This window comes from Cyprinodon variegatus, unplaced genomic scaffold, assembly GCF_000732505.1.
Source record: "Cyprinodon variegatus isolate N-32 unplaced genomic scaffold, C_variegatus-1.0 Scaffold94, whole genome shotgun sequence".
Lineage (NCBI taxonomy): Eukaryota > Metazoa > Chordata > Actinopteri > Cyprinodontiformes > Cyprinodontidae > Cyprinodon > Cyprinodon variegatus.
In genome coordinates, this window is record NW_015150547.1 from 1,070,987 (window position 1) to 1,086,140 (window position 15,154).

The 15,154-nt window shown below is 37.7% G+C and overlaps 1 protein-coding gene across 2 annotated transcripts in view; it reads left to right on the forward strand.

The window, feature by feature from the left end:
- Positions 1 to 15,154, forward strand: part of LOC107084217 (transcription factor COE1-like) — a 138,023-nt gene that overhangs the window by 101,542 nt on the left and 21,327 nt on the right. For both annotated transcript variants that reach the window (XM_015373943.1, XM_015373944.1), the window contains exons 9-10: positions 765 to 898; positions 3,730 to 3,856. In XM_015373943.1, the coding sequence (XP_015229429.1) occupies positions 765 to 898; positions 3,730 to 3,856 (261 nt within the window). The remainder of the gene's footprint in view (positions 1 to 764; positions 899 to 3,729; positions 3,857 to 15,154) is intronic.

Below are 15,154 nucleotides of genomic sequence, written 5' to 3' on the forward strand. Positions count from 1 at the left end.
CAAAGGCTGCAAAAGGCTGTTATTGAGATTACACTGCATTACAAGATTTTTATTTTTCTCTGTTACCATCCTCCACCATGCACGTTGGTAACTTTGGGTTGTTTTCCAGCGGTGTTTATCCCAGCTCAATGTAGTAACTAATTTTTTGCTCCTAGATTCTCTTAATCTTTCCTAATATATATTTCTTTCTTAACCAGATTCAATTTTCGATTCAGTTTATTTCTATAGCACCAATTCACAACATCATCTCAAGACACTTTGCAGTTCACCAGATCATACAGTCATTTTGATTCAAAGTTTTCTATCTAAGGAAAACCAGTTGATTGCATCGACTCATTGACTCAAGGCAAGTTGAATCTAGTCTAATAGATTTTTTGTTTATGTGTACGATGATAAGTTTCTGCAACAATAGATTATTCACTTTTACATTTTTAAACAAGGGCTTAATTTGTTGTTGGGAGCATTGCACATTAATAAAATGTTTAAACCCCTACCTTGAATTTCAAAATAGATCCCTTATATTACACTGTGTCATCTTGGGACCATGAGATCAACCAGAACTTAGAGATATTGCAGAAATACCGAAAGAGCTATAAGAAGGATTTCTATCCGAGAGACTGATGTCGTGGATTTTATAACAATGGCCATTGTTGTAAGAAAGTGTTTTTCAAATGGAAACAATTTGCTTCGTTTTGCAACTATTTATTTTAAAAGTAAATAAGACTAAACTCTCATTGATTTATATTTTGTTGTTTTTCCTCCAGGAGCAGCTCCCTGCATTAAAGCCATCAGTCCCAGCGAGGGGTGGACTACAGGGGGCGCTACAGTCATCATCATAGGAGACAACTTCTTTGACGGCCTTCAAGTTATCTTCGGTACCATGCTGGTTTGGAGTGAGGTCAGTTCATCAGGGTGTCTCTTTAGCCCTTTAGCTCTGGGCTCCAGTCATCGGATTGTTGGAAGAAATTTAATGTGAAAACACTTTTTTCCTCCGTGCTCTAGATCTTAACTGCAAGTGATTGAGATTGTGTGCTTGTTTAAGTTCCTCTAAATAATGTTTACCTCCCTAATGACTCCCTACCAGGCAGAGACCACCGCCCCTTTCTACCTTCCTCACCCCCTCTCCATTTTTATTCCATAGCACTGATCAAATCAGCACACATTGATAGCCATCGGCTGAATTCTCTCACACACACAAGCGCACACGCACTCTGAACCACACACGTACACACAGACCTCACTATCGCAGTTTTCTCTACTCCTCTACAAAATGTTTATTTGTCTTCTGACTCCACTCACGGTGTGCGCCGAGTGACTGTGGCTGCCATCCAACAACAACAGTGTCTCTGTATGGTTATGTGTGCGTACATACAGACATACAGGGATGGGTGTGTGTGCACATGTGTGTCTATTAAAGGTTGAGGGGTTTGTTTACAGTGTTGAGAGCGGCACTTACACACACTAACATGTGTACAGAGTCTCAGTTCAAAATGACTCAGCTCTCTGAATGTTCCTCGGGCAATTTTCAGAGGGAGTTTTACGCAGCCAAATGTTTCATTTGCACTAAACCTGTTTATTGATTCCAAGGCAGGAAAACGCAGTTGGACTACATCAGTGTGTGGAACACAATTACACATTTAGCATTTTTTTATTAACTGCACGTGTTTCCTCGTTGTGTAATTCTCACAGAGTTTACAACTGCTCTGGATTTTTCTGTTTCCTTTTTTAAACAGAAAATTTGCTATCCAAATGTTGTCACACAGACCAAAAAGTTAAAAGTAATCCCAGGCCACTACCGTTACATTTGGTTTTGAACTCAAACTATGGAGCTGGTTTTAAAATATATTTAGTTTCTACTATCCTCCCCAAAAACATTATATAAACTATTGTGAATGAATAGATAAAAGGTCTGAATTATGTAGAAAATTAAGGTCTGTATATTATTCTTGATGTAAAACATGTAAACAGTGTCAGACTGCAAGGCAATTAACTGCTAGGAATATCTGGGTTGATGTCTTTCTAATTTCTTAATGATTTCCATATGTTCTTCCTGATAGTGTTTACATAGTTCTGTTCAAGTCTTAAGAATTATTTTGCACCTGGTGCGATCGGCAGACATTTATGTTGTTGTACACTGTCTTCATCTGCTGGCAGTAGCTACTTATTGACGCATCAGAAAATGTTCCAGCTTTGCCAGCCTCTGGTCCCGCCTTATTCAGCATCAAAGTTTATCTTGTTTTCAGAGTGCTACTCATGTCCTTTCCCTCTTAGTAAATAACACTTTTTTGCACTTTTTCACATTTAATGTTGTGTTTTCCTCCTCTTTCTACACCTCTATTAGGAAATAACTTTCTTGTTTATTTGTCGCTTGTGTATAGAATATCTTAACCCCAGTGGAAGGTGTTATGGTAAATATCAAAATGTTTAAGTTTACAAAAATGGACGAAAAACAAAGTTTTAATTAAACATATAGAATAATTGTTCCCACCACAGCTCTCTCTAGCTTTAAAAAGTTTAGATTTATATTGTTAAGCCTGATAGTTCTTCTTTAGCCTTTTAATTGCCACTTGATGTTTTTTTTTTCCATTTGAACAGTAACTATGGATGACTGTTTTAATGGTTTAGTCTATAAATCTCTGAATGGCTTAGCACCTAAATACATCACAGACTTGCTATCAGTGTATCAACCCTCCAGACCACTCAGGTCTTCTGGCTCCAGCCTGCTCTGCATACCTACTGTAGAACCAGAACTAAACAAGGAGAAGCAGAGTTTAGTTCCTATGCTCCACTTCCAGAACACTGTAAAAGTGCCTAAAGCTAGAGTTCCTTTAAATCAAGAGTAAAAACACATTTGTTTAGGATTGAATTCGACTGTTCTAGTTAAAAAGTTCAATTGAAACATAATTTGTTCAACTTTTTTTGTCTTTAGTCCAACTGTTTTGAATATTCTTTTTTGTATTTTTTATTTTATTAATTTATTAATTTTTTTCCTACTTGCTTTGATTCTGTTTTATTTTCCTATATTTTAATCACGTAAAACACTTTGCATTGTCTTTGTACTGAATTGTGCTATAAAGATAAATTTGCCTTGCCTTGTTTTACTTTTTGATCAGCTGCTGTTTAGTCAACATCGCTTTTGCTTGCTGTTTCCGATTTGCCGTTGTTTGCTAGCAGTTCTTTTTTTTTAATTAGTTTTAGATTAGTTAGAATACAGAGGAAAAACCTGTTCTGCTTTACACATACATACTTCAACAGAAAAAAAACAAGAAAAAAAAAGTTTGCTAGCAGTTCTGATTTGCAGCTGTGGCCTACCATATTTAGGCTAAAAGTCAGTTGCATGTATTATCATTATTGTAATCTTTAGATAGAGTTTATTTCACATGGTGTTTTTGTCCCCTGAGAAACAAATCTGTTTCTGATCAACACTTAATCAATAATGATAATTAAAGCAGCAACAGAATTGACAATCAGAGTAATAATCAGTAGCGATCAGTGATTGCTGGCCCAAAAAAAGGTTGAGAACCACTGCTCTAATGCCATGTGTTAGCTGATGAAAACTCTGACGGTGTTTCCTCCTCTACAGCAAATCTGAAACTGATTATGGAGGTGCAGAAATCCCAGTATAAATAGGCACTCTGGTGATTTGAATCATCTCACTGAAGATATTGCTACCTTTGTACTTGTCTTGTCCTTTCTTATATTTTTTAACTTTTTTCTCTTGTCTTGCAGCTGATTACACCACACGCTATTCGAGTGCAGACGCCTCCCAGACACATCCCCGGGGTCGTAGAGGTCACCCTCTCTTACAAGTCCAAACAGTTCTGCAAAGGCACACCAGGGAGGTTTATATACACAGGTAATTTAAAAAAAAAGACATTAGAACTGAGTGTATGTGAGTGAACAAGTACTGACTGAGTGGTGTTAGTTTGTAAGCCAGAGGTCCGGAGTTGATTTTTGGAAATGTGTGATTGCCTTTTAGTTTTTTAGAAACTGCATGCACATGTGTATGTCTGAATAGCATCTCTGAGTTGCAGTTGACTCTCAGGCCAGACAGCATTGAACTAATGACTGCAGATTAGTCAACATTAACGACACACACTCGTTAGAATGTTGCCATAATCAGGGGCTCGTTAAAAACCAGCTACAATTAAACAGTCTGCTCCTTATATGCCCGCATACTGAAACTATTAGTGAAATCATCCAGAACACCCAGTTTACTAACACATACACACACACATGCACAAACACAGACACTAAATATCTACAAACTGCACACTATGTTGAAACAGTGTGTGACTTCTGGGTGGATTGTTCACTGTAAATGGGTGTTTTCCTGCTAAACGAGGTGAAAAGGAGGAAAGAGTTGAAGAGAGGAAGAAAGGATGTGTGTGTATGTGTGACTCGTGTTTTCACATACATGTGGAAATGGACGGAGGTGATGTTATGTCTGGTATTGATCCACTGCTGAACATGGCTCCAACACACCATAATGATGATGTCAGTATGGGGGTGGGGGGTATTAGCTGCTGCATAAACACTTAGAGGCAGGAGAAATTCCAGGATTCTGGAGATACTGTAATGGTTTCAGTCTTATCAATAAGGAAAACATTTGAAGTAGTAATTACTTTAGTTTCAAAGTAAGTTGACTGTTTTGTTTGAAACTGTTTTCTTAACTTTTTGATTGCTTTTTCACTATCAGTTATATAGATTCGCTGATTTAAACTTTAACATATTAAAGCTATAAGTCTTGTTATTGCAACATTTAGTCGGAATCTAAATTAATATTGCAAAGACAATCTGGTTTGATTGATCCAAATTCACCTAAACCTTTCAGTTGTTTGGGGTTTTTTTGAAAACCGCAGGAATTCTGTACACTTCCTTAACATTTCAGCCACAGATGTAAGCATCAAAGATAGTGAACATTTTCTAACTGCTCAAATATATCCTGTTTTATTCAAAATCATAATGTATGGTGCCTAAAATACTTTAGAGACCCAAATGAATGCAGGATTGATTTAGGATGGCTGTATTGCAAACATTTATGTCACAATTACAGTTTGGTACAGTACTGAGTCCATTCTGAAAACTCTACTTAGCCTCAAAACATTGTGGCCTAAAATATTTCTTATATCAAGCGAAGTTATAAAAAAAATGCCCCTTAAATTATGCCTTTTCAAAAATTAGCTTGGTTGCTTTAGATTTCTGGAAGTGTGTTTGTTTAAAAATGAGTCTCAAAACCTGATTGGTAAGGCACGAAACTCTGACATAAGTCTGCTGATTAGAATCGTGATCCCTAAAACAAATTTAGAGCATTTAGAGCAAAAACATCCTTTACAGGGGAAGCATGCAAAATGCTGATTAGTATTTTTAGGAATGCTTAATTGCTTTATTGGTCAAAAAGATTTATGCATTGTTTATTGAGAGTTATATTATTTTTTTGGTTGTAGTTTTTTTTTCTTTTATTGTTTGGATATCTTTTTAAACAGAATTTTATGCATTTAACATAAAAAAAAGTTATTGGTTGAATGCAAATAATATTAACTATAAATATACCAGGATTATACTGTATAAGCTCAACTGCATATATAACCTTGTATTTCTCTGGGGTCTATCTTTGAGAAATTTAGGCTACCATATTTTCCAGACTATAGAGCTCACCTGACTATATAGTAAGCCACATCCACATTTTTTTTTTTTTTTTTACTAGAAAAGTGCACATATATGCCACACCATGTTATATGCCGTTGATATCTACTGAACTGTCTCTGACCAAACCTGTAGGGGGAGCTCTACATATCACCCCTAGAGTGAGCTTGTTGGCTGGCGGCAGTATGAGCTTCTAATGAAGGATGGGGCTACAGGAAGCACAATCCGTACCATCAGCTCATTCGCGCATGCGCAACCAGATATACATCCGGGTCGCCCTCATTTTTACTGTGTAAAAAAGACCGAAATTATCTTTTCCCCCTAAAAATAGTAAGAGTACTAAACTATAATGAGTTAAAGTTTAATCATGTATTTTCTGAGAAAATAAATGCCTTAAAATTCTTTCTGCTTTATCACTTTCTTTTTGTGTTAAACTTATGGTACTGTACATAGTGTGCAATCTAAAGAAAGAAATTAAAATGCATATAAACATGGTTTAATCATATTTTGTCGGACTGCTCTGAGCATTTCAGACAAGCAGTTTAATGTAGAAATTTAAGTGCATCAAATTGCCACAAAAACAAGTCATCTTTTTTTTTTATTTAAAGGTGTGTATTAGCATTTTTTTTGCGATTTAATGATAAAAATAAGTATTTTTTCAGTGGTGTCAAAAGTACACACATTTGTTACTTAAGTAGAAGTATAGATACTGCAGTTTAAAAACACTCTGGTAAAAGTTGAAGTATCAACTTGACCTCTTTACCCAAGTAAAAGTGAAAAAGTACGTGCTCCAAAAACTACTTAAAGTAGAAAAGTATAAAGTAACCTTTAAAAAAAAATCAGCCAGATGCCACTAAATGAATCGAAAGCTTTCAACATTTCAACATCTTTTTCTGAATCCAACATTGTAGCATGGCATAGACAATTCACGTTTACAGTTTGAAGAACACCTGCTTGCTTCTGATGATTTCCTTTAGCTAACCAATGAATGTTTGCGATATATGACTCATCCAATTACACTAGTTTTACTCTAGATATGGATCGCACCAATGATCTGCATTGGCCATTGTAAATAGGTTGTGACTTTATGTCTAAATTGCTATGAGAATAACCTAAAATTGCCTATACTTACATTCTGAGCAGTAATATTATGGTTATACAATTGGAAACACAGGGAAACAAACCATCGGGGGCCCCTGTTTTAGGCTATATCACCACAAGGAAGAGACACTGCTAAGGAAAGTAAGAAACTTTGAGTCCCATCTTAAATCCGAATAAGTCAATTATTTAAGTGCTTTGGTATATGTCTTTGCCAAGGGGACAATATTTGCAGAGGTTGCTTCAGACCAACTGTTGCTGATTCCAGGTGCTGCTCAGAACTACCCCTCAATAATGCTTTTGTTAGATATTGCTGCACTTTCAGTTTTGGCTGCAGTTTTAGTTGGTTTTCACCAATGATTACAAAAAGCTTACATGCTTACATCTGCTTTAGTGTTATTCATCTAAATCATTTTTAGACCGACCCTGAGGCTAGCCAGCAGGTAATTGGTCCGTCTGGCATCCAACTCCTCTTCCTATTGGACAGGGTTGACCCCCCGGTGACCCGGCGATTGGCTGATCGCTTCAACATGTGACCCAGGAAACATGATCCGTCACAGCGGTCGGATGACCCTGCCTCAAGCCTGACTCGTCTCTGGAAGGTCCCAGCAGTGAAAGCTGATTGGCTACTTGTGGTTTTTCGGTCCTTTTGCTGTGGTTGCCTCTGGGTGTGAGGGCTGCGTGATTTAAAATGCTCATGGGCACACACACACAAATACACAAGTGAAAGGCAACATTGAATGCACCACGAGCAGGGTCATGTCTTACACAACTTGCCACACAGACCTTCAAACAGGGACAGAAGTTGAAAGTAATTGTAAATCAGACTGATATGAGGGAAAGATGGCGACTAGTCTGGTTAACAGATGGTCTACCACATTTAAACCGTCCACACACACACACACACACACACACACACACACACACACACACACACACACACACACACACACACACAGACACACCTGAATATGTAGCCGTATGGCTGCTTTATCTGCCTGATGGAAAAAATTAACATTCTTGACATCACACACAGCTGTAAACACACTCCATGGTGCAAAGTGACAATCAATAAATACCTAAACTCAGATACCAACATTAACGCACATTAAGAAAGTAGAGCCGAGATAGGAAATCTATAACAAGGCCGTGGACAGGAAACATAGGGAAGAAATGTACTGTTTTTTTTTGTGTGTCTTTTTTAGACTGTCAAAGGAAAGCAATAAGAATCTGAAGTGTAGTAAAAGAGATACAGCTCCAGAAAGACATATGGACTTTTAAAACAAGATTGTAAAGTATCGATCCTCTCATAAGTGGATCACACATACATTACAGTGGTACACGCATGCAGATACACACATGTATGACCGGGTAGAGACAGCAGGCTCCAGAGAAAGAGATCTCATCTCATAAGGGGAAGAATGAAGCAATAATTCAGTGGTATTGAACTTCTGGCTGGCCAGAGAATCAATATCACCACACCTCCTCTTCGTTTCCTCCTCCTCTTTCTTCTGCTCTTTTTACATCAGCCCTCTTTGTCCTCTCACCCACTCAGCTTCAGCCTTTGCCTTCTCCCTCCTTTTTTTCCCTCATCTATGGATTCCTTTGTTTCAGCGCTCCCAAGATGATGAAAAAAAAAATACAACTGTAGAAAAGCTGATCACAAAATATTCCACATTTCACTTTTTTTTTTCACTATTCTCCCCCCTTCTTTTCTTTTCTTGTTCTCTACCTCCTCTGTTCACATTTCATGGTGGAGCAGCAGTGGACGGTCTGTCCTCATGAAACTTCTATGAGTATTGATCTGATGGCGGGCCCTGGACTCTGAGGGAGAGAACAAGGCTGACGGAGGAGAGGGAGGAGGAGTGATGGCTGAGCGGATGGATGGGTGAAAGTGGCAGAAGGTGTAGTTAAGGAGGAGGAGGGAGGAAATGAAGCAGAAGACGGGGATGATGGGCGAGTTAAAGAAGAGTCAGAAGGATTCGTGCTGAGATGGTTTCAGGGGAGCAGCAGGGAGGCCGAATTAGTGAGATGAGGCAGGTTCAGGTCTCAGTGTCATTCCCTCTGATGAAGTGTTTATGTTGTGTTTTTATGAACCATGTGCCACAACAACATATTTATGGTTTATTTTATGTGTTCTGCTGGAGCTGTTCTTGCTAAACAAAACGATAAATTATACTCTGAAAAACATCTGCTCTTAGTTTGTTCAAATCTGGAAAATAAGCACAGCCCATTAAAGCTGGGGGGAATACAATAAGTGTTTAGAGTATGTTGGTCAGAATTTTAATGGAGAGCATGCCTTTGGTGGCTTTACTTGAGTTTTGTAAAGCTGATGCATAATCAAATGTACAACTTCTGCTTTGTAACCCTGAGCAGAAACTCAGTGCTTTCCAGAATTGTTCACCCCTTGTCTTTCCTATAGAAGTTTCAATTCAGTTCAGTTTATTTATATAGCGCCAATTTACAACACATGTCATCTCAACGTACTTTCCAATGCAACCAGATCATACAGTCAAAATGATTCAAAGTTTTCTATCTTGACTTATTGACTCGAAGGCAATCCCTCACACTAAGCATGCTTGTAGTGAGAGTGGAGAGGAAAAACTCCCCTTTAACAGGGAGGAACCTCCAGCAAAACCAGAGCGGCCATCTGCCGAGGCTGACTGGGGTTCAAGGAGACAGAAGCAGAAATACAAAAAAGGAGCAGAGATACAAGAAGGCAACTGTAAACCAGCTCCACAGGCGCCCCGTCCAGAAAACACACAGCCAGGCAGACGACGTCCGAGTCAGAGCATAAAGAGAGTCACCTCAGAGAAACAGGGCTACTATGAAAAACAGGCCAATCTCGAAAATATATAAAATAAGGTGTTGATGGCAGCAGCACAGCTGATATTTCTCTCCAGGATGGTGTCACAGCCAAACAACAGAAGAGCAAAAATAAAGGTCTAAAAAAATGTAATTTTTTTTCTCTCACAAAAAAATAAAAAAACGTGGTCTGCACTTGCAGTCTGTTTCATTGAGTCAGTACTTCTAGAATTAAATTTAACTGTAAATACAGCTAAAAGTCTTATAGAATATCTCTCTATCAGCTTATACATCTAAGCTGAAATCTTGTACGGCCTCAAGTGGATTTGCTTTTCTACTTTCCTGTATTGGGTAAAGTATATTTTCCTATCAATTGACCAGCTCTTTGCTGCTGCTCAAAAAGAAGACACCCAACAGACATTATGCTCCCACCACCATGTACATACATGGTGTCAAATAAATGTTTGTGTATATTTTACATGTAGGCCAAATTTTGAGTTTTGGTCTCGTCTGACCAACCAACATGTTGTTATTTCTCCTATGCCCCATGCAAATTACAGGAATGACCTCTAATTGTCTTTCTAGCTCTCCCCTTTGAAGGGCAGTTTTGTAAAGTGCATGGATCCTGCCTACAGTTTGTCCTACCTGACCTGTAGCTCTCTGCAGTTAGCATTCTAGTCTCCTTGTTGGTTTGTCATGTTAGGTGGATTGCCACCTCTTGGTTGGTTTACGTTTTTGCCTCTTTCTTGCATTTTCTGAACTAACTGAACAGTTCTCTACGAGATGTTTAAGAACTGGAATATTGGTTCAAAAAGTCTAATTCCTTCCTTATTTTCTTCTCTAATGTGCTCTCTAACAAACTCATGATTCTTTCCGGAACAAGTCTGATTAAACTGACCAACACACAGGTAGAATCTACTTAGTAACTCTGTCATATCTGAAGAATGAATGTCAAACAGGTGTTTATTTTGGAGTCTTTGAGTAAAGGTGGCTAAGCAAAGGTGTTATTTTCTTTCCATTTCACAATTCTATTCTACTTTGTGTTGGTTTATTACATAAAATCCTAATGAGACACATTAAGGTTTGTGGAATACGTCAGTTATTATGAAATATTTTGTAAGGCATTATGAAATCCAAATAAAAAAATATCAAGAAATTATATTGTTCCGTATTTTAATAAGGCAGTGTGAGAAATTTTGAATTAAATCATTAAAACTAATCTGAGCTGTGCTGTTATGTATGTGCGTATCTCTTCGGCAGTGTGTGCCATATTAGCTCTGGCATCGGTTAAACGTCTCCAGAGATGCTCAGAGAGGGGATCTGACACTGGCAGTTGATTCTGACAGTTGATATCCCGCCGACTGTTAGGCAGCTGTTTTTCTAATTTTTTGTTTTTCCTCAACCATGACTGAGTGCTCCTTTTTTTGTCTTGTTTTTGTCTGTTTACCAAAGTTCTTCCTCTTTTCTCCTTCCTACACCTTTCTTCTCACACTCGCATTGCTTCCTTTACATCTCAATCTGTGAAAGAAAAAAAAAACGCTGTTCTCTTTAGTTAAAACTGAACAAAATCTAGAGGTTTATGTTTTAAACAATTTATATCAAGTTCAGCGAGATGTTTTACAGACTTTTTGCATCTCTTAAATGATTCAGTGTTTTCAATTGCAACAAATTCTATAGTACAAAAAACAGGAAAATGCAAAAAAAGGAGGAGGAAACATGTAAAAAACACCACTAAGAAAAAAAACAAAAAATAAAAGCTAAGGAGAGTAATTGGTATTATCTGCATTTTATTTCATTTCTGTTGCTGGAAATATACCAGAATCCATTTAAATGATGTTTTTAATCATTTCCCTTATAAAGATTAAATATAGGTCTTCGTTTTGGAAAAACAGAAATATTGAAAGAAAAACAATAACTTTATACCAATGCATAGTTGCATTTCCCAAATAATGTTATATCATTACTTTTGCTTAGAGCTGTCAATTTTGTTCTGTGTATCTTTTTTCTGCCTGCGCTGACCCACCTCTCTCAGTCCCTAATTCTTCTCCATGTAATTACCACATATGAATCATAAAATCTTAATGTGCCCAGTGGGCTTTCTTAAAAGCTGCCCACAAGACTTTAACGCCTGAAATAAAGCATGTATTTTATAAAGGAGTGCTGAGAACAAATTATGCGGTTTAGGATGTAACATAAACCAGAGACCTGGGTGTGATGTGTGAATAACAAAGACATATGTATACCAAAAAACGTGTATGCTAAAAAAGTTGCACAACAAGCAAAGGACATTCATCTGCAAGTAATTTATCAGCGCTGGCTGTGGAAAGTACCAAACATCACCGCTGCAGCTGCACTCTTGGACTTCATGCACAAACACACCCCTTTACTTCCCACATGTCCATATATTAATCTGGCATTATTTTCTACCTCTGACTCTCATATTACGGAATTTTTAGGGCTCAACAATGTGGCGATGACACAAGTTCAGCATCTATCAATGAACTGAAAATTGCTAAGACACTCCTCACACCCATAAAGCCTTAAACATCATCCTGACGGACAGAGCTTTCAGAGCTTATCTTGATTGACATCCTGATTGGGTAAAGACTTTGGAAGAAGGTAATTTGAACATTAAAGGAGCCCTAAGTGTTCTTTAAAACCTTTTCTGATTGTGCTTGTAGTAGCATTAACATACAGATGTTTTTTGACACCATTACTTTGAACCTTTTTAGCATATATATATGTCATGTAGCAGCACTTAAACCCAGCCAGTTTTGACCCCATATAAACAATCTGCTTTTCAAAGTTAAATTAGCAGATTTTCCATCAGCTTTACTTATCTATTTACATAGCAAATGTCCTTTGTTTAGATGGTAACATCTGAATCCTTGGTGCAGCAATGATGATTCAAATACTAGTATTGCTAAAGTATGAATTGGTCATTTGTGTCCTCATACTAAGACTTAAGCCTCCTCATACCTTCAGGTTTCTTAATTCATTTTAACTTGACAGTGCTGTTGCAATGTCTGCAATGTCCTATGCACTTCTTCAGTTACAATACTAAAGATAATTCACCATGTAGCATAGAAAACAAAGATCCCAACTACCACCAAAGATGTGAGTTATTGCATATCATTATTTTATCTTGGGATTAACATGGCTACCCTGAAATAACTGGTTACATATTGTTAAAGTTTTTCAATTCAATTCAGTTTATTTATATAGCGCCAAATTTACAAACACATGTCATCTCAAGGCACTTTACAGTTCAACCAGATCATCCAGTCAAATTGACTCAAAGTTTTCTATCTAAGGAAAACCAGTTGATTGCATCGACTCATTGATTCAAATACAATCCCTCACACTAAGCATGCTTGTAGCGACAGTGGAGAGGAAAAACTCCCTTTTAACAGGAAGAAACCTCCAGCAGAACCAGGCTCAGTGTGAGCGGCCATCTGCTGAGGCCGACTGGGGTTCAAGGAGACAGAAGCAGAGACACAAAAATCAGCTGTAAAAGGCGGCCCCGTCCAGGAAACACACAACCAGGCAGACAAGCTCCGAGCCAACTCCCATGTAGAGGACGAAGAGAGCACATCCAGCCAGTTACGGTCAGAGAAACAGGACCACACTGGAAAACAGGCCAATCTCCAGCATCTATAAACAAGGGTGTTGATGGAATCAGCACAGCTGATGTTTCTCTCTAGGATGGTGTCACAGCCAAACAGGAATAGACGAGGCAAAGCTACTCTGAGGAAAACCAGAGAGAGCATACTGTAATGTTAGAGATTGAACTAACAGATTCTGCAGACTAGGAGAATAGAGAGAGAATGAAGCAGAATGATCAAATGGGGGTCCCTATGTCCTCCAAAAGTCTAAGCCTATAGCAGCATAACTATAGAGATAGCTCAGGATAACCTGAGCCACTCTAACTATAAGCTTTATCAAAAAGGAAAGTTTTAAGCCTAGCCTTAAAAGTAGACAGGATGTCTGCCTCACGGACTAAAACTGGTAGTTGGTTCCACAGGAGAGGAGCCTGATCACTAAAAGATCTGCCTCCCTATTTTTTTTTTAGAAATTCTAGGAACCACTAGTAAACCTGCAGATTGAGACCTATTTTTAACGGTTTTCATTTTCAAAAGAGCTGCGTTGTCTAAGGCAGTACGCAGAGAACTAGCAACCCCATCAACAAAATCATCAACCTGTGAAGGGGAATAAGCTAAGTTTTTGCACTCTGCAGCACTGCTCAGCGACACAGAGGAGAGAGAAAGTGAAACAGATTCTTTCAGGAGAACAAGCATAGATGGAAGTTTTTTAGGCTGATTTCAAATACAAAACATAGCCAGAGTATGTATGATGCTGCAAAAGAGAAGCCCTGGCATTGGGTTTGACATCAAGAAGTAAAAAGTGAATTGGTTATATAAAGTGATTTTATAATAGTCTTAAAATTAGGCCTCTGAGCCTTTGCAAAGTAGCCTTAAAGAAAAGTTTCTCATTTTCTTTTAGTCAGTGAAACGTAAAAGGTCCTGGAAATCCTGCAGACCAAGGATCAATCTTAACCTGATTGAAGGGGGGGGCAAAATACAATGGGTTCTGCATTTGCAAATTCTTTTTGGAATATTCACTTATCGTGTCTGTTTTAACAACCAGCAGCTTGTTCATTTCCCGATGAATATATTATCTGTGTACTATATGTTCTATTTGCAAGACCTATCTAAAAAATATGCAGAAACATTAATATACCAGGTAAACACTAAATGTAATTTTACAAAACAATGAGAATTGTTCTGTTGTGATCAGATGATCAAAAATAAACTCTTTCTTTTACTGATTGTTCTTTTTTTTTTCAATCTTTTAATAAGCTTATAAATATACTTACAGCTCCTGGTAAGAGTGGGGCACTCTAAAAGGAATGTAAGGTGATTGTTTCGTCTCAATAGTCAGACTCTCAAACTCCCGCTGTCTGCTACAGCTGTTGGGATTCAGTGTGTGCTAATTAGGTTTGCAGATTCAGGCTGAACACAGGAAGAGAAGATTTCAAGGTGTGACATGTAGCATTTTGAACTAGACTCAGCAAACTTTAAAAGTAGACAGATGACTGGTCCTTTACCAGCACAGTTTCATTTAAACTTTTATTCAACAATGAAAAAAAGGACAATATTAAAGTTTATGAATTTCTGCACGATACACAATGTTTTTGTCTCAGAAGATTGGTGGTGAATACCAATTTCAACCATTAGGTCAGAATTTATTTGACACTAGTGGATTGCATTCGGCATTAAAACAAAGCAGAGGTTTTTGGACATGGCAAAGCATTCTAATGGGGGGCAACTAACAGGTAATAAGCAGAGAGGATGCAGATGCAACTATGTGCAACCTGTTATTAGTCTTTTGGAAAGGGACTTCAGGGTTTGAAAAAGCAATTTTCAATTACTTGAGGTGATTATTTTGTTGATTGTCTTTTTTTTTATCTCCATTTTTACTGTGGGTACATATGTCAAGTTTCTGATTTGCTCCTGTTTTACCATTAAATAAATAAAATCCTTTCCTTCGGGTCCTGAACTTGAAATAATGATTCATTATGTTTGGGTTTCTGCAGTGAACTTTG